General features: G+C 52.5%; 3 protein-coding genes across 4 annotated transcripts in view; 1 reads left to right on the top strand and 2 right to left on the bottom strand.

Moving 5' to 3' along the window:
- The window catches only part of DGAT2 (diacylglycerol O-acyltransferase 2), a 32,149-nt gene extending 21,490 nt beyond the window's left edge, over window positions 1-10,659 (bottom strand). Inside the window, exon 1 of the mRNA XM_049619642.1 lies at window positions 10,439-10,659. Within this exon, the coding sequence (XP_049475599.1) occupies window positions 10,439-10,478 (40 nt within the window). The 5' untranslated portion in view covers window positions 10,479-10,659. The remainder of the gene's footprint in view (window positions 1-10,438) is intronic.
- RPS3 (ribosomal protein S3) overlaps window positions 1-19,400 on the bottom strand; it is a 780,806-nt gene that overhangs the window by 440,603 nt on the left and 320,803 nt on the right. The window lies entirely within an intron of this gene.
- The window catches only part of MAP6 (microtubule associated protein 6), a 160,360-nt gene continuing 151,709 nt past the window's right edge, over window positions 10,750-19,400 (top strand). For both annotated transcript variants that reach the window (XM_049619567.1, XM_049619561.1), the window contains exons 1-2: window positions 10,750-11,326; window positions 11,991-12,242. The gene's annotated coding sequence lies outside the window, so the exon portion shown is untranslated. The remainder of the gene's footprint in view (window positions 11,327-11,990; window positions 12,243-19,400) is intronic.

Below are 19,400 nucleotides of genomic sequence, written 5' to 3'. Positions count from 1 at the left end.
TCGTCCATGTGCCCTATGCAGGGCCTGGTGAAAGACGGTGCTCACAGAGGTTTACACATGAATGAACAGACCACGAGCCGCAGATGCAGTTGAAGGCCTGGATGTCCGAGTTAGTGGACAGGAAGTGGCTTGACAGGAAGGCCCCAGTGCCCTCAATGAGGACCTTGGCCAGGGTGGAGGTCGGGGGGCGGGGGGGCAGGGGGCCTCCCTCTCCCTCCCTGAACGTGAGTTCCCCCCTGTGATGCAAACAGAACCCACTACCCACATGTCTTTTTTTTTTTTTTTTTCATGGAAGGAGACAAGCCGAGCCACAGACTAACTTCACGAGTCCTGTGAAGAAATGTTCCCAATAGCTAATTCAACCAGCTGCTCCAAGGCAGGCACCATCCATCTCACCATTTATTGTACACAGCTCGTTTACTCCTAGATCAGGGGAGGGCAGAGGGAGTGGAGCTGCCAGAGAAGCCCAGAGCAGTTCTCTTACACCCAGCAAGGAAGCCACCCCATCTATATGGGGCTTCGGTGTCCCACGGCACTCCCCAGGAAGGCAGACAAGGCAGGGATGGCAAGCCCCATTTCACAGAGACGGAAACTGAGGCAACTTAAAGCCAAAAGACATTAAACCCATCGCCTGAGGTCAGGGTACAGGAGAGCTAGGACTCGAGGCTGGTATTGGGGCTCTGCGTCCCTCATCATTCCTATGAGGCCAAGCCAACGAGGGCTGGTCCCCATGACACAAGCCAGTGCACACCCAGACTTTAGGAACACGCCCCTGCCCGAGGGAGGGCCACCTGCTTGGCCCCAAACCGGGCCCCGAGTCTACTGGGGACATCCTCCCATGGGCTGGCTGTACAAGGGATGTGACCTCCACCCCCACATGCTCCCACAGGTCACGCTGCCACCGCCAGGGCTAAGCCACAGCTGCCTACAGCAGTGGGGCCAGACACCCTCCATCCCAGAGCTCAGGCTGGGGTGGCAGTGGGAAAGGGTGTGCGAACACCTTCTTGCCCAACATCTGATAGCACAGTGACCAGGAGGCCACGCCCGGACTGATGAAACCAGGCCTTCCCGGACTTCCCTTGTACATGCAGGGGCAGGATCTGAGCTCTAATCCCCTTAATCTGAGAAAGGACCCTTGGCCAGCTCTACACCACATGGCTCTGTGACCTCAGGCAAGTCACCTAGCCTCCCTCAGCTTCAGTGTTCTCACCTATAAAATGAGGAGAATGATCCCCACCTTACAGGATTGCTGGGAAGAGTAAATGGGGGAAAAATGCACGTATGGTACATTTGGCATTTGTCGGATGATTTGTCAGTAGCTACTGTCACTGCTTCCACCATCGAGCAGAGTGGGAACAAGCGCAAAATTTCCCTAGATGTGCATGGTCCTGAGGTTGCGTGTTATGAGAAGAGGGGCGGAGTGGAGGTACTGGCCGAGGAGGCTCCAAGGAGGCAGCACGGCCTCTACAGGGCTTTGAAGACAAGATCTGGGAGGTGAAAGGAAGGAAAAGTGGGTGCTGCGATTGGGGGCAACTGTGGGACCAAAGGCTCAGAGGTAATTATAAAGGGCAGGCTAACCACCCAGGAACGGGGTTCACATGCACCAAAAACAGAAGCCGAAAACAGGGAAGCCGGAAAGGGCTTGAGTAGCCAAAAGCGGCCTCCTGGGAGAAGGTGGGCGGGGACTGAGATAAGGCCTGAGGCACTGGGCACTTACGAGGTGCCGGGCACTGTCCTGGCACTGGGAAAATAGCAGTGAACACAGCAGACAGTGTCGTGCCTGTTCAGGGGCTTGAATCCTGCTGAGGGACAGATAAAACACCTACACGTAAATGTGTGATGTAATGCCAGGCGCGGATGAGAGCTATGAAGAAAAATAACTAGAGAGCTAGAGAGGGGACAAGAGGATCCTCTGACCTGTGGAGAGGAGGCCCTGAGCAAGGCTGCCCTCCGCGAGGCAGGAGCACACAGGGACAGCTGTGGGTCATGCCTCAGGACGGCCCACACCACTTCCTCCAGCCACCTTCACACTGGCATTTGGGGAGGGGGCATGCCAGCCTGGAAAAGGTGCAGAGGACGAGAGGCTGGGCATCAGGAGAAGGTGGCCACTAACCTACAGGAAGTGTGGCCTTGGTGAGTCACTTCCTGTGCAAACCTCAGTTTCCTCATCTGTACAGTGGGGCTAATACCCACCCTGCCAAATTCTTGTAAGGATTAAATGAGGTAATGTGTAGGCAAGAGCTTCATAAAAAGTAAAGACCTGCGTGAACGCTAGGTAATTATCAAGTGAGCCTCAGTCTCCTCTCCTGTCTAATGGGTATAACAAGCCCTGCCCTGCCTAGAGGCAGAGGTGTTAGCATCCACACACTTTGGGATTCAAACCCCAGCTCTGACTCTCGCCTGCTTTGAGACCCTGAGAGGCACTTCCCTGTCTGAGACTCAGTGTCATCCTTACTTATACAGGATTGTTGTGAGGAGTCTAAACAACTTACGAAAAAGGGACAGAGTGTCTGGCACTCTGATGGACACTAGGAAGATGCCAGCGAGGTCAAGAGACGTGAACAGCTTTAGGGGTCTCTTGATGGGGGGGATATCACCCTGCTCATGTCCTCAACCCCAAGGATGCCAGACCCACCTGGACCTAAGCCCTGCCCTCAGACATCAGCTGCCAAGTGGCCAGTGAGGAAGTTGCCCCAAACTACTTCAAAGAGCTGGTTACGAGAATGCATAGAGGCAGAAAGATGGACATACTGACCCCTGGCAGACCCTTCTAGTCCCAGGGAGGTCCAGGAAGCCAGGCCAAGTGCCTAACAGATGCCGCTTCTTTAAGGCCAGAGGCAAGTTCTCTTCCGTGGTCCCCCACAAGCACCTTTCGGCCAGGGTCACAAGTGTGGTGATGGGAAGGCCAGTCATGGCTCCAGGGGGACGTGCCAGGGGATTTTAGAGTCCCCGTCCACGCCTGCGCTCCTGCAAGCCTTGCACACAACACACCTTTCCACGTGCTCAGCCAGATACTCCTTCCTTTCAGGAAGCCTCCCCACACCCTTGGCCCTGCCTGCAGTCCCCCAGCTAGAGTCCTATCACCCTTGGGTCCAGTCTGGTCAGACGTTCAGCTCGTGTTGGTAGACACCTGCCAGGCACTGAGCGCTGGCACCTCAGACTTCCCTCAACCTTCCTGGCCGACTCTTCCTTGGGGAAGCCTGCCGCGCCACTACTCTTAGACTTTCTTGTTATCGGGAAGAGTGTGCATTTGTCGGCAGGGACCTCATCTTGTTCACCTGGGTCCCTGTGCCCACGATGGGGTCAGGTCCAGAGCCGGTACTTGGCCAGGTGTTCACTGTATGACTGGATACTGGAGGGGACGGAGAAGAATAAACAGGGCTCGGACAAGCACAGAGATAGGCCCTGTCCACAGCTGACTGACCTGGGCCATGGCAGAGAATCAACCAGAGCTTCCTGGGCAATCAGGAGGGACGGGTCTCCTCCAGCTGGACAGGCTGGAGTTAAATGCAGGAGCGGCAGTGGCAGGTTCCAGAGTGCAGGAGAGGACGGAGCCCCCAAACACTACCATTCTTTCAATAGGTGCTTTCTAAGCACCCTTTACACACCAGGCCAGGCACTACACTGGATGGGAGCTGCCAGACCCTGCTTCTCCTCTGCTTCTTGGGCACCTGCTGGAGCCTGGGCTCTGCCCCTGGCATGGCTGGGGAGACAGGTCTGTGAACAATCAGGCACAGACGGTAAGTCAGGGCTGGGGAATCTGGTGGGGGGGGTGGGGGGTGGCAACCTGTGCTGGAGGATGTTCTCAGAGATGCCTTCCTGGAAGAAGTAATGGGTCAGGTGACATGTAAATGAGTAAGCATTAGCCAGGCTGACAGGAGGGAGGTACAGGGTCAGGACCTCAGGTGCTGGAGTCCTACAAATGGCATTTGCAAAGGCCTAGAAGGAAGAGAACATAAATTTGAGGAATTAACTGCAAATAGCTCAGCCAGGCTAGAGTAAAGCAACTGTGTGAGTGGATGAGTCTAGTTGACAGAGTAGAGAGGGAACCATGAAGGACCAGTAATGCCAGGCCAAGGAGTCCTGGGCTCCATCCCCAAGGCCAAGAACACTGCTGTCCACCCCTTCCATCCCCTTTGCTAACTGCAGATGGTGCCTCCGGGCCCCTTGGCCACGAGCTGGCCATTCACCAGGTTCTTTCCTGGAAAGACTAATAGTGTCCCCTTTAAGGGTTAGGTGTCCTTAAAGCAGGGCCCATTGGCCCAAAGGGGAGGCCAACATACAGCTGTGGTGGGCTTGTGGGCTGGGAAGCCCCTGGCTTGGCCTCAGAAGTCTGCATGAGCTCAGTGGATTCCTGCTTGTCAGTCTTCAGGACCCCCTGTGTAGGATCTTGGCAGGGGACGAGGCGTCCTCCATATCCAGATGGGCTGGATTCCTGGGCCTCCTCTTTCCCTCTTTCCTCCTGGCCCTAAATTAGGGATTTGGGTTGGATTAGCTAAAATCTGAGGTCCTGACAAGTTGAGCCTTCTGTGCTCTGCTAGAATCTGCTAATGAATTTTTAGCCACAAAAGATCCCCTAAAGGGACTACAAGCCCCTCCTTGGGCTATTCTAGAGGCCTGGACTTCCAAGTATTTGGTTTTCATGAAGTAGGGTAGGGTCCTGGGAGGTGAGGTCGGGAAAGTGGGGCTCTTGGGATGTCATGGGCCCAAGATTCTGGAACCCTGGAGGTGATTGTTGAGGACCCCAATGGCCCACTTTCCCCACCCCCACATTCTGGCACAGTAAAAAAAAATAGCTACCGAGGTGGGAGGGGTTGCCATGGCAATACCACCGCCTTTCGGGTATGTCACCCAGAAGTCTCCAAATAGGCCCCTATCATAATCCATGAGCAAGTATGGGGAGCCGGGCTCCTCTGGGGCCTCACTTGGGCCCCAGGCAGACACAGGCCCACTTTCACAAAGACAAATAGAGAATGGGAATGGGGAGGAGGTGGAGCCCCAGGGTCCCCCAGCAGTCAGGGGCAGGATTGAAACCATATTTTTGCAGCAGAGCTGGAATAAATCCAAGGAGAATGGCTCATCTAGCTTTCCTCACTGTACAGATAAGGAGCCTGACGTCCCAAGAGGGCAGGGTCTTGCCAAGGTCACGTGGGAAGCGGATGCAGAGTTAGGCTCCTGGCCCTGTACTCAGGATGCTTAAATCTGCTCTAATGATGAAAGGAATTCATGTTTCCCCCTTCTGTTGATTTGCCCAAAGGGTTTGTGGGTTCGGCTTCCTTGGATCTGCACCACAACCTGGGTAGCTACTCTTATTATGCTTCTGCCCATTTCATAGATGAGGAGACTGAGAGTCAGGAAGGGGCAGTGGCTTCTTGAGGCTGCAGAGCAGTTCAGTGGTAGACCCCAGGCCCTCAGCTCTGCCGGCAGCATCGCATACCCAGGAGACCCGAGAAGTGCCGGAGGCCAAGAAGCTCTGAGCACACCTTTCCCAGGAGCTCTCAAATCTTCCCCCCAGGTGGTTACAGACGAGCCACCCGGGGCCTGGACACAGCATCCTCTGTCTCCCTTGTCTCTGCCTCTCGGTGCACCAGGGCCTCAGCCCATGTTCACTAGTCAGAGGCCCTGCAGTCAAACTGCCCATCCCACCCATATCTCATGCTTCCGTTTATGCTGTTCCCTGTACCTGAATGCTCTGGCCTGCCTCGCTAATGCCTTTTCATCTTTCAATATCCAGACTAAATGTTACCTCTTCTAGAAAGCCTTCACTGACCCAAGATGGTTTAGCTGCCCCGCCCTCACCATCAGGCCTCCACAGTTCCCCATGCCTCCTTCCCCATCACTGTGTGCGTCACGGTGCACTGTCATCTTGTGTACATCCCCATCAAAGTCAGGGACCAGGACAGACCGACCCGTGCGTAGTACAGAGCCTGACACACAGAAGGCATTCCATCAGTAAACCGAAAGGTCCACACCCCAAGTCCCCACCATGGCACAGCCCTCCTGGATGCATCAGAGCAGGGAAGGTGCCACTCTCCAGTGGTGGGAGCCTGCTGCGTATGTCACACAGGATGAATGACAAGGATGAACTGGAGTTCGTTACGAGTTGCTTTGCAAAGGACTTTCTGCTTATGTTCACTCAAACCCTCACACTCTTGAGTGTTTGAGATTTTTGATGCTATTTTCCGTAAGGGGTAGTGAGATCCCCAGAGGGTGAGTGGGCCATCCAGCCAAATCCCAGAGGGGAGCTAGGGCTGGCATCCTGGACCTCTGGCTTCTAAGGCTCTGGAAATGATAAGGGGGACCATGAGGAGCCCAGGTCCCCCCACGTGGCACTCCTCCCTGGAGCCAGCTCCTCATGAGACTGAGGGTATCTCCACAGCAGGGAACAGCTGCAGCCCCAGCACCCAGCAGGCACAGAAGCAGCTGGAAGAAGAACTGAGGAATCACACTGAAGCTAAAAGCAGGGCTTCCTCCCAAGAGGAACAGGGCAGCTCTCAGGAGGGCGGAGGTTCCATTAATGATTCACTCATTCAACAAATATTTACTGAGCACCTACTACATACACGATACTAAATGCAAGGGACACAATACTGACAAAGACAAGGTCCCTGTTCCGGAGGGGCTGACAACCTTATGGGGGAGACAATTACCTAAACAGATAAGGACACATGATAATTTAGGTAACGATAAGGGCTATAAACAATAAAACAAGTTGTGGCAACTAGGGGGCAGTTTTACACATGGCATGGTCAGAAAAGGTCTCTGAGAGGAGACTAAAGGATCTGAAGCAGCCATGCAAAGATCTGAGCAGAAGGGCAGCACGTGCAAAGGGCCTGCGGTAGGACAGAACTAGTGGGAATGCTGGAGGAACAGGAAGACCACTGGCAGTTCTGGAGCACAGCATGGCAGGAGATGATATCATAAGGTGGTGGGGGCTTCATGACCTCATGGAAGAGTTTTGAAGGTTTGATGTATGATGAGGGGCAACTGGCAGATCATCAGAGCTCTGGGGGCCTGTGATGTCTCTATCCATCAGGGCAGCTGGGGGGTTTCCTCCAAAAGCTTGGGAAGAGGGGATCTACCACCCCATCATGGAGACTGGGAGCAACTTTTACTCCTTCAGGAAACTGCTGAGGGCCTTCAATAGCCAGAACCCTGTGCTCAGCCCCTCACCACCTCTCTCTTGGTTAAGGAGGCAAATCACAGACTGGGAGATGCATCTAGATTCCAGGCCTCGCTTTAATAACTCTGAACCAGTCCCTTTTCTCTGGGGCCCTCAGTATCCCACAGGTAACTTGAAGGCTGGGCCAGACCCAGCATGAACAGATAGCTTTGATTTTATGACTCAAGTATTTGCTGCTGAATTTGAGGTGGGAGGATGGAGGTGGAGCAGGATTTCCACACTGGCTACTGAGTCACTCAACCTGCCAAGAAAATATCACTCTTGGCCCTCCTTTCCCAGCACACAAGAGCCCTTGGCAGCACAGAGGGCCCCCAAAGTGGCCTCTGTGCTGTTAGGGAAGTGGTACAGGGGAGAAAGACATCTACAAAGAACCGGGGGAGAGGGGAACAGGAGAGTGCCATTCTTCTCCTATGATTCAGGATTGGGTTAGGGGACTGTCAACCCTCAGTTCCAGAGTTAGCCAACAACCTAACCTCCTAGTTTCACTCCCTACCGAGCTCCTGCTTGTATACCCCCGGTAATGGGGAGTTCGATCCGTACCCACACCAAGTCTTTTACAGTCCTCAACAGCTATTAGAAAGGATTCCTCCATCACATCAGAACCTGCCCCCTGTAATCCTACCCCTGTTCCTGGTCTTGCTTTTTGGAGGCACATCGAACAAACAAATCAGCTCAGAATTTTACTGGAGTTGCCACGATTTTGTGCTGGGTCCTGTGCTAAACCCTGAGGATGTAGGCAGTGCCCGCGGGTTCTGTCCCGAAGAGCCTCTGGTCCAGGGGCAAAGGCAGGAATGCACATGTGACTAACTCAGCCTCCACCCCAGGCACAGGATAGTCCTTCAGAGATTAGAAATCACCAACACAGACTCCCGCCTCCCCCAACAGACACCCACCTACCCATGCTCCCACAGCTGGCTTTCTCTTTTGGCCAACAAACCAGTTACCAAGGTATCGACTTCAATCTCACCCGAGGCAGGACTTCCTTTCACAGAATCCATGGTCTCTCCTTGAATATCACCACTGACAAGGTGTTCGCCACCTCACAATGGTGGCAACTTATCCAGAGAGGCAAACTGGGGAGTGTCTTCCAAGACCAAGGATGTAGAAAGCCATCTAATGAAGATGCCCAGATAACATAGCATTTGCTTCAGCACCCTCCCCTACCCCACCCAGCCTTTCACCAAAGCAGGTCCAGAGAGCTACCACGTGACTGGTTTGCATTTCATACCAGCCCTTGCTACATCCCATGATGGAATTCTCCTTGCAGCCAGTTAAAAAAAAGGGAGGGGGGGGGGGAACAAGTTGTAAAGATCTGAAAACAACATGGGGATATTAAATGAGTTGGTCACTTTTATTGACTACAAGTCCTCCTGAAGTACAGGTGCTAGGTCAAAAACATGAGAGTCAACAACGCCTAGAAGGATGCAGCTCACAGCCAGTGGACAGCAGAAGCGAGGGAAAGGGATCTCCGGGAAGGACTACCCTAGAGAGCATCCTTATCCCATCCCCTGGAGACAAAAGCATTTTTAAAAGCATGAACATGGGTAAGTCCCTTCCTTCCCCTGACATGGGCATCAAAGGGCACAGTGAACAGAAAAGCACTCTTTTTAAAAAAAAAAATTTTTTTTAACGTTTATTTATTTTTGAGACAGAGAGAGACAGAGCATGAACGGGGGAGGGTCAGAGAGAGAGGGAGACACAGAATCCGAAGCAGGCTCCAGGCTCTAAGTCATCAGCCCAAAGCCTGACGCGGGGCTCGAACTCACAGACCGCGAGATCGTGACCTGAGTTGAAGTCGGACGCTTAACCGACTGAGCCACCCAGGTGCCCCAGAAAAGCTCTCTTAAGTGAGAGAAGAGGCTGTCATAGGCTATTGGGCCGGATGCACGGAGCAGGCTGCTTGCCTCCAAAATGGAAACAGCAGCTCAGTACCTTTCCAAGGGCAATGCCAATGCCCAGGACATAGTTAAACCGTGATGCAGTGCCAGGGTGGGTTACTTTGCAGCTACTAGAAGATTATAAGTGATTCTGAGGAACAGAGGAACCACTCAGAGAAAATAGGATTTAGAACTATATCTGCAGGATGCCCTCAACTTTATATAATGTGTATAAATAAAATCATAAAGGAATATACTCAAAGAGCAATAGGAAGCCATTTTTGGATAGTTGATTGGCCAGCCATTGTTAGTTTGTTCCCATTTTTCTCTAGTTTTCAAAATCCCAATAACTAGTAAGTTCTATTTTCCTAACGAAGGTGGGTAGGGTAGGTGATTGTCAGTTACCGAAGGGAAAAAAAACTCTAAGTAGGAGAGGTTCAGCAAACAGATTAAAGCTTTAGGCGGAGGGAGGGAAACTTCAAAACACACAGACCTAGGACAGCAGTGATCACTTCCCAGAGTCCCTCTTGGCCAAGGCATCTGTTAAGGAAACCTCCGGAAAGTATATCTTTTCCCATCAATTTCTCCAGCTATAAGTGAATATACATATTCACCAAGGGCCTCAGCTCCACACTGGTGGAACAGGAACATGGGCCACATGGAGGGTACCCAGGGTCCCCCACCCCACCTTCTCAGGGTGCCAGGCTCAGTCGCTGCTGAGTGGGCTCCTGAGACTGGCTGGAGGATGGGAGTAGGGCAGAGGACAGTGTGGGCACACCTGTCCCAGCCAGGCATGTTCCCAGTCTGGTGGCTATTTCAGAAGATTGCAAAACCTTGCCACTCGGCCCCATCCAGTCTCTCATAGCATGCTCCACCCGGTGAGGAGAGAGGGGAGGGAACTCGCAGGGGCCACAGGCAGTGCTGGGGGTTGGGGAGGAGTTGTTAAATATCAACCTCATCTCACAGATGGGGAACACAAGCTGGGGGTGGGGGGTGGAAAGTGATGTAACAGGGGTTTCAAAACTTGATAAGTGCCAGAGTGAAGAATGAACTCAGACTACCATGCCGCCTGCATCTGACTAGGTCACCGGGATCCTTCCTTCTTCCCCGACCTAGGTGAGCTGCTGGGAGGGGCAAGCTTTGGAAAAGAAAAGAGAAAAGGGGCCGGGACCTCAACCCGCACACTGGCCAGTCCTCCAGCAAGGTGCCCTCGTTATAAGAACACACTCCTGCCTGCCTCCCAGCCCTCGTCACATCCTTTCCCGAAAACCCGCGTGCAGCTTCCCAGCCCGGGATGGAAGCCGCCGAGGCCCTGCAGACCCCCGGGGCGGCGACGGCTCGTCTCCCAGACCCCTGTCCCACCGGCGGCCCCGCTCACCTCGCAGGACCCCGGAGTAGGCGGCTATGAGGGTCTTCATGCTGAAGCCGCTGCAGCTCACGGCCCCGCGGGAAGCCGGCTCGCCCTACGCCCCTGGCCCATGCCCCGGCCTCCGGGGCCAGGGCTTCGCGCCGAGCTCGGGGGGCCGGCCGGGGGACCGCGCCGACGCGGGGAGCTGGGGGCGCACCGCCCGTCGCGGCCCGAGCAGCTGCCGAAAGCGGGCCGTCGGTGGCAGCCACTGCGCTCGGCGCTCGGAGCGCGGCGCTTTATCACCTCACAACGGGGGCGGCCCGACGCGGGCTGGGGCGGGGCCTGCCGTTCCTCCCGGCCCGCCCTTCGTCCTCCGGGAGCGGGAGCGCGCGGCGGCGCGGGAGGGCGCGGGAGGGCGCGGGCTCCGGGGCTCTCGCGGGACGCGCGCCCCCGCCGTGCTGCCGCTCCCGGCTCCCTCCGCCGCCGTCCCCCGGGCACCCGCGGCTGCTGGGCCCGGACGCCGAGCTCGTGCAGCCCGCCGAGCGCCTTAGCGGGTGGTGTCTGCTCGAGGCCGGGCCTGCGCTTGGCTAAGATGCTAAGGTCCCGCCTCGCGTCGCTGGTGCCGGGATTCGTTAGGTTAGGCCCGGGCTCCCAAGCCACCCAAGCGGCCTCTACCTTTCCATCTGGTTATCAAGACACAACACGGAGGGTCTGTACACTGCGGGGTGCTGGAGACCCAGCCCAGCCCTCCCGGTCCCTGCCCGGGGCCGTGGCATGTCACGTTGGTGAAGGGTCGGGGTCGGGGGCGCCTGAAACAGCCACTCGCGGGTGCTGACGGCAGTTGCAGGCACAGGACCCCGAGGAGAGAGGGCCCCCCACCCCCCACCTCGGCTGGGGTTGGATGCACTTCCCGGAGAGGTGAGCGCACTGCAGTTTCAGTCTGGTTCTGGCCCTGCCCTCCGTGGACCTCAGTTTCCGTATCTGTCAAGTGAGAACAATAATTATTTTTGTGAAATGCTTTGAGAACTAAATGAGGTAAGGTACCAAAAAAAAAAAAAAAAAAAAAAAAAGCCTAGCATAGTGCCAGACACATGTTCCAAAATTATTTTCATTGCCCATCGATGAGTAGTTTTGTAGATGGAGTCTGTCGGGGCAAGGAAGAGAGACAGACGGAATGTCTTAAACTAGGAAGGTTGAGAGGAGACGACATTGCCCCTGGGCTTCTGGACCGGAAATGATCAGCACGTTTCTGCCAGGCTGAGAGGAAGGAGAAGGGCATTTGGGCAGAGGCCACAGCACTGGGAAAGGCCTGGAGATGGGAACCCTGAGTGCCCTGGTGTGGCTGGAAGAGAGATGCAGGTCGGGGAGGAGTAGGAGATGAGGCTGGAGAGGTAGACAGGGGCCAGATCTGAAGGGCCTTGTAATCCGGCCAAGAAACTTGGACTTCATCCTGTGGGGCATGGACCAAAGAGGGGTGTGAAGAGCAGGGCACCTTGATTAGATTGGAGGTGGGCTGGTGGTGTGCAGATGGGGGTTGGGGAATAGGGCAATAAAACGTGTCTCCAATTTGGGCCCTTCACAGACATGTGGAAACATCCAGCAGAGGATATAGAGGCAAGTCTAGCGGCTGAGAGGGGCAGCCTCTTTGCTTCTGAGCCAACTCACAGAGTGAGGACTCCCTCCTGTTGGCCCCAGCTGCTCACCCATCCCTGCTACTTAAGCAGCTTCATCCAGACTGGTTTTGGATGGAAAACCAGACCCAGAATTGGAGTAGTCCAGGGAGGAAGTTTCTTGGCAGTTTTCTTTGTCCTGGGACCGTTGTCTCCTGCATGAGGTGAGCATGGGGGACCCACACCAGGCACTGACTTCTCCTGGCCCCCTCCCCACACATCCCAACATCCTTACATTCCTGTCTGGAATGGTCTGCCTTGCTCCTCCTGCAGGTATGTGAGCAGGATGGCCCTGGGACCTGAGTCCCTTTTCCTTTATCTTCTCCCTATCCAAGCCCATGGGTGCTTTGGCCAAACCAGGGATAGAGAGGCCAAGTCAAGCTGCCAAGCAGGACTTGACCAGGGTGGGCTTCACCAAAGGTGGCACGTTCCAGCCCGCCCCGCTCAGTCACCAGTGTTGTGTTGCCATTGGGAATTCTGGGTGCAGCTTTGTAGCTTGTGGGGGGTTAGACACTTGCATGTCAGAGACTCCTTCCAGTGACAGCAAACTTCACCCTTCCACTGCACACAGCCAGCCTGCAAGGCCCAGGGGACACTTCCCCTAAGGGAGGCACAGGGCAAAAGGCAAAAGGCAAAAAAAAACCCAACAAAAAAAAAACATTTACCAAGCACCTGCTCCATGCCAGGCCCTGCATGGCCTGTGTGCACTTACCCAATCCTCACAGCTGCCCTGCAAGGGGTGCTTATCACCCCCATTTGCAAATGAGGTACAGAGAGTTAAAGTGATTTGTCCAGGATCACAAAGTGAGGAAGTAGTATTAAGCTGGGATTTCTATTCAAGCCTTCCTGAACCTCAGAGCCCGTGTGCTTTCCCTAACACATGAAGACTGGGAAGAGGGACCGCCCGGACACTGGAACTACTTGACAGAAACAAATTCCCATTTATTACCTTCTTTACACTGCCCCCCCCCCCCACCCCGCAGCCCTGTGAGATTCTTCCCCTTGCACAGTCAGGAAAACCGAAGCTCAGAGAATCGGAGTTTGCCAGATGTCAGTGTTGGGGCTGGGATTTGAACCAGTTCTCATGCCCGAGGCTACGGCTTGTCCGTGTCAAACTCATTCCCAGTGCTCAGCTCCCTTGGAGAGTAGACAAGGAGAGCCTGACATGGTCCTGTGGTCCAGAAACTCACCCACCTCCTCCTTCCTCATCCAGGAATTTGCCTGGCAGGGCGGCTTTGTGGCAGGGCTGCACCCCTCCTGGGACTGCTTCCCTCCCCTTTCAAGCCCCCAAATGCCCTCCTCCTGAGTGACTTCACCACATGCTGCTTGGTCATCCAGAGCCAGATGGTATACAGTATTGGGTGCCAGGCTCAGGAGTCTGGACTTTATCCTCAGAGCAATGCAGGGCCATAAAGGGTTTTAGCAGGGGTGACAAATGGTCAGTTTTGTGCTCTAGAAAGATAATCGTCCAAACAAGAACACTTTCAGCTGTCACCTCCGTGGCATCCTTCCTTTTTACCTATGGCCTATGTTAAGCAGGGTCCCTGCAGGAGACAGCCTATCTGTACTTGGGTAACTTGAGGAAATTTTAATACAGAAACTTTGCAACAATGTCAGCAGGGTGTACTGATAAGCTCAAGGGTTGACACAGTACCCCAAGGCTGGTAACACTGTAGGGACATGTGGCCTGAAGGTCCAAAGAGAGGAAGCCAGGCAGAGTGAGAGCTGGGTAGAGAGGGCCACCTGATAGAAGCCCCGGCCTTCATTGAAGGGGCACAGACAAACCCTGGTGACCTGGCAGAGTCACCCTCTGTCCCTCCCTCTAGTCTTGTGCCCGGCTTCCCACTAGCCAGAGTGTAAGGGAGCCCGATGATGCAGTCCATACAGAGAATTCAGGAAATGTGCAGGATGAAGGTAGAGAGTGGGTCTGGGAGGGTAAATGGAAGGTGTGTAACACATGGCCCTCAGAGGACCCTTCCTCAGCTCTGTGTCCCCATCAGACCCCTGGCTTCTCTCTTTCAGAGCACCTGTACCCTTGATATTTACACACCTGATTTGCGCAGGAGAGGCTACTTGAGGGCAAAGGTGGAATCAGAGGGCTCTCTGTGACCCAGTGTCCAACACTGGGCCTGGTCCACAGAAGGGATTTGGGTAATACTAGATAGCAAGAAAGGAAGGAAGAAGAGAAGGAAAGGAAAGATGGGGGACAATGAGTATGACACAGCCTGCACCAGAGTGATAGCAGGGCCAAAGGTAAGAACGGAAAGTTGGAGAAATGCTGCTGCCTTAGAATCTCTAGGATTTGGTGACATGGACATAGGGCAGAAGGCACAAAGGGATGATTGAATATGACTTCAGGTTTCAACCCTCCCAGCTCTAAGGCCAGGCATGGCGGGGGGGGGGGGGGGGGGGGGGGGGCGGGGGGGGGGGTGGCAGGCGGAGGATGGTGAGGGACTGGTTAGTAGCCTTTGGTCCTATCTTGTGTGACAGGCCTGACCAGCTGGAGAGAAGCAGGGCTGAGACCCTTGGGAACAGGCCAGCAGAACAGCCCCGGCCCCATTTTAGAATACTCTGTTGCAATATGTACCGAAAGTTCTCCTTGCATCATTCTGTCTGCAAGTTTCTTACTCAATTTCTCCTAAGACCGTTCCCCTGCAGGGAAAGAGGGCAAACCTTATGTTGCCCAGAGAGCTCCTCATGCATTCTGTCTGCCCCCTGCATCTGCCTCCCCTTCCTGAAACCCTCCTAGCCCTGTGCTGGGCTGGGGGTGCAGCCCCTGATCTCCAGGAAACTGCATTCTGACTGAAGAAGCAGACATGTTATAAAAACAATTACCATGTGTGATGATGGATGTTAACTAGACTTACTGTGGTGATCATTGTGCAATATACACATCTATTGAATCATCTTGTACACCTGAAACTAATGTTATATCTCCATTGTGTTTTTAAAAAGACCATTACTATTCAGCAGTTGTTTCCCCAGCTTTCTTTAGCAGTAACACTCCTTCTTCAAATCCAGCCTTGTTCAGAAGCCTGTGAGGTACGGGCACAGATGACGGGGGCCACTCTGGTTTGGCAGGGGTGGCCCCAGGACTCCACATGGTCAGCCTCTTACTCAGGCAGCCTCTGCACCCCAGTCTCCAGGGCTCTGGGGACACAGCTGGAAGCTCTCTCAGTGCGGCGTAGTGAGTGCTGGGACCAGGGATGGTGAGGCCCATGTTCCCCACGCCAGAAGCAAAGTGCCAGGCCCTAGAGAGCCGGTCACATCCATCTCACCGAGCAGGGGCTCAGGACAGATCTGTTAATGGATCATTTTTATAATAATTATAATAAGTATTTGTGGACAAGTCACTTCTCCTAATCCATATGCACCTAGCCTCTGCCCCAAGCCCCAGCCTGAATAAGCCCTGACCTTGCCGACTGCTAATGTTGCTCATGGGGTTTGAACCCCAGTTTCCCTGTGCTCCATCCAAATGGGAATAGAAGTACCTCCTTCCTAGGATTTCAAGGACTAAAGTAATGAATGGAAAGTGCCCAGCACAGGGCCTGGCATTTGACAGGATTTGCAGTATTTGACAGATGTTGTTATCCATAGAAGTATTATGATCGACAATAAGAATCAGGAGGACAGGTTCACCTGGAAGTGTGGCAACTGTCCTAGAACCTATGAACAAAGATAATGGAGGAGGGGAGAGTAAGATGCCCAGAGAAACCAGTGAGACCAGAGGACACTAGAAAAGACAAGCATCTCAGCATGAACCAAAGCTCTCAACGGAAAACCACAATGAGAGCAAGGATTCTGGAAGGTGCAGAGGCCCAGTCAAAGGAGACCAGAAATATTGTGTGACGATAGTGTTCAGCTGGAGAAGCACTGGGAGACTGGAGGGCAGCTCGAGCAGTTTTGATTTTTCTAAAAGGAGAAACAGCAGGTGTCATGAACCATAACAGGCAGTAACCGGTGCTAAACTTTAATGAGCATTTACTACTTGCCAGCTACTATTCTAGCTACTTTACCTGTGTGGATTTGTTTAAGCCTCATGACAGCCCTATGGAGGAAATACTACTATAATTAGCCCCATTTTACACAAGAAGAAATTTAGACACAAAGGGGTTAAAAAAAATTTTGTCCAGGGTCACACAGCTAATGAGTGGCAGAACCAGGATTGAAACTCAGGTAGGCTAGGGGTGCCTGGGTGGCTCTGTCGGTTAAACGTCCGACTTTAGCTCAGGTCATGATCTCGCAGTTCATGGGTTCGAGCCCTGCATTGGGCTCTGTGCTGACAGCTCAGAGCCTGGAATCTGCTTCAGACTCTGTGTTTCCCTCTCTATCTGCCCTTCCCCAGCTCACACTCTGTCTGTCTCTCTCTCAGAAATAAACATTAAAAAAAAAAAAAATTTAAACTCAAGTAGTCTGATTCCAGAGCCTAGGCTCTATAATAGCTGAAAACTCCTGGCCAATTATCAGGTCAACAGAATAAACTGCATATTTTAAGGGCTGTTTGGGGGTGCCTGGGTGGCTCAGTCAGTTAAGTGTCTGACTCTTGATTTTGGCTCAGGTCATGATCTCGTGGTTCGTGGGTTCGAGCCCCATGTCAGGCTCTGTGCTAACAGCACGGAGCCTGCTTGGGATTCTCTCCCTCTCTCTCTGCTCCTACCCTGTGCTCTCACTCTCTCTCTCTCTGTCTCTCTCTGTCTCTCTCTCCAAAATAAATAAATAAACTTTAAAAAAAAGATTAGAAAAAAATAAAGGCTGTTTGGTGCCCCTTGAGAAAAGGAAACATTGGTTATCAGGAGAGGTTGTTGAGTCACCAAGAGAGAGTGGTATTAGTGTGCCAGTTCCCTCTCCAATGGCCTTGCTAGATTTCCAAGCTGGCCTAGGCCCAGGCCCATGGAATCAGCATAGTTGAGTATGTAGTGTGGCGAGCAGGCAAGCACGGGCCCTGCTAGGGAGAAATAGCTGTCTCACATAGAAGCTCATCCTAGAGTGAGGCTTCCTGGTGACTGTAGGCTCCACTCCCAGCCCGGCCTTGTGGGGATTTTTAAATCAGCAACCTATACAAGGATTTTGACACGAAGCATGCAAGAGACACAAAGAAGGACAGGAAAACAAATATTTTAGATGAGCTAACCAAGATTAGATGACCCTGAAAGCCTTCAGAAGAGTGTTGAATCCCTCTTTCTAAGAAATATAAAGTCAGGCATTGGCTAGATGTATTTCAGCCTCTTTCTTTAGTATGCTGGGCCTGCCCCAGGTTTTGGGTATGATGGGTCATGAAACTGAGTAGGGTTGAAATATTTTATTAGGCTGACCCTCTGTGGAAGAATGCATATCTAGAAACATACTTACAGACACCTCTACCCTCAGTAAGCAGGATAAATTCTCTCTCTCTCTGCTGGGCCATGCCACCTTCCTTTGCAGACTTCCTTTGCAGACACCTATACTGGCCTCTTCATTGGTCCCTGCTCTCCATCCTTGTGCTCCATACTGATCCCCAGAGTGATCTTTGGAACATGCAATCCAGCCATTCTTGTGTGTGGCTCCCATAGCTTTAGGATGAGACCCAAGCTCCCTAACATGGCATTCAAGGCCTCATGTGATCTTGTCCCCGCTACATTCTCCAGTCTCCCTTCATCCCTCTATCTGATATGGATCCAGCTCTCTGGTCACATCAGGTCACTGTCTATGTCCTGGAATGTACTTTCTTCCCCTGGGTCTTTGCTCACACTATGCTCTCGAACTGAAGTGCCCTTGAACTGAAGTGCTCTTCTCCCTTCTTCAACTGAAAAGCCTCTCCTTTTCCACATCCTGCCCATCCTTCCTATCTTTATATTTCTTCCTCCAAGAAGCCTTCTTTACAATCAAATCCGCTTTTTGGTTTTGTTTGTTTGTTTGTTTGTTTGTTTGTTTAATTTTCACTTACACTTTAACACTGGGACCTAGGCTGGGAATTTGGAGGTATATAGGACAGGGTCTCTGCCTTCTGAAGTTCACAGCTTGGCCAAGTACATAGTTTGGAGAAGCCCACATTTTGGAGAAACAATTTGTATAATTTATCTGTCGGGGTGCCTGGGTGGCTCTGTCAGTTGAGCATCTGACTTCGGCTCAGGTCCTGATCTCAAGGTCCGTGAGTTCAAGCCCCGCATCGGGCTCTGTGCTGATAGATCAGAGCCTGGAGTCTGTTTTGGATTCTGTGTCTTCCTCTCTCTCTGCCCCTCCCCCGCTCATGTTCTGTCTCTCTCTCTAAAATAAATAAACATAAAAAAAATTAATCTATCTGTCTGGGTTCCTCCCTCTCCCATCTGACTGTAGACAGAGACAAAGCTGATTCAAAGATCCCAGCACCTAACATGAGACCTGGTATAGGGAAGACATCAGAAAGAAATGTATTGACTTCCTCAAGGGTAAGGACTGAATCTTATTCATTTCATTGTCCACTCCCTGCGTCTGCAATCTTGTGCATTCTTGGGACTTGGAAAATACAATGCAGGATTCTGTATTACATCTCATGTCACCCAAAATAACTGTTGTTTCATTCATTCATTTATTCACTCATTCAGTACATTTATCTCATATATTCTCTTTGCCAAGGCCCGTGTAGATACTGGAGATATAATGGTGAGGAGATATCAGACCATGTCCTTAACCTCCTAGAGCTTTTGAAATTTAAGGTCAAATTAAGAAGAGGAGTACAGTCCTCATTGGAATTTTCAAAAAGGGGTCTTATAGGGAAGAGACCAGAGATTGATATGAATTTAGCCCTGACCTTGTACATAACACTGTATATGCATCCTTTACAACCTTCAAAACCCTGGAAATGGGAGTTCACAACAGTCTTAAAGATGAGGAAACTGAAGTTTAGGGAGGTGATATTTAGTGAGAAAAGGGCTGAGACTGGTATTGTAGTTGGTCTGATGACAAACCCACATTTGTCCTATTTCATCTGGGCCTGGATGGACAGGAGAAAGGGAGGAAAAGGAGAGGGAGAATGAGAAAAGCTGAGCCCAGGTTTTTAGCTACCCCTCAGTCCTATATTAAGACGGTGCTGTGGAGGTGGCTTGGGCAGGAAGGATCATTTAAATCTGGGGATTTTCCAACACTGCCATTGAGCAATCCCCAGAATTAAGTCATGGTTTTCCCTTCTTGTGTACCTGGTATTGAGAAAGAGGCTCAGGCTTGAAAATAAATTCAGGGGAATTTGAACAGGGGCAGCTAGCTTGGTGTGGCCTTTGCCAAGCTATCCCCTTTGAGCCTAAAGGATTGTTCTCTACAGCAGTTTGGACACTCTGTGGTCTGCATTTCCCTTCTTGTCTGCACAAACT

This window comes from Panthera uncia, chromosome D1 (assembly GCF_023721935.1).
Source record: "Panthera uncia isolate 11264 chromosome D1, Puncia_PCG_1.0, whole genome shotgun sequence".
Taxonomy (NCBI): domain Eukaryota; kingdom Metazoa; phylum Chordata; class Mammalia; order Carnivora; family Felidae; genus Panthera; species Panthera uncia.
This window is presented reverse-complemented; position numbering and strand designations above follow the sequence as displayed.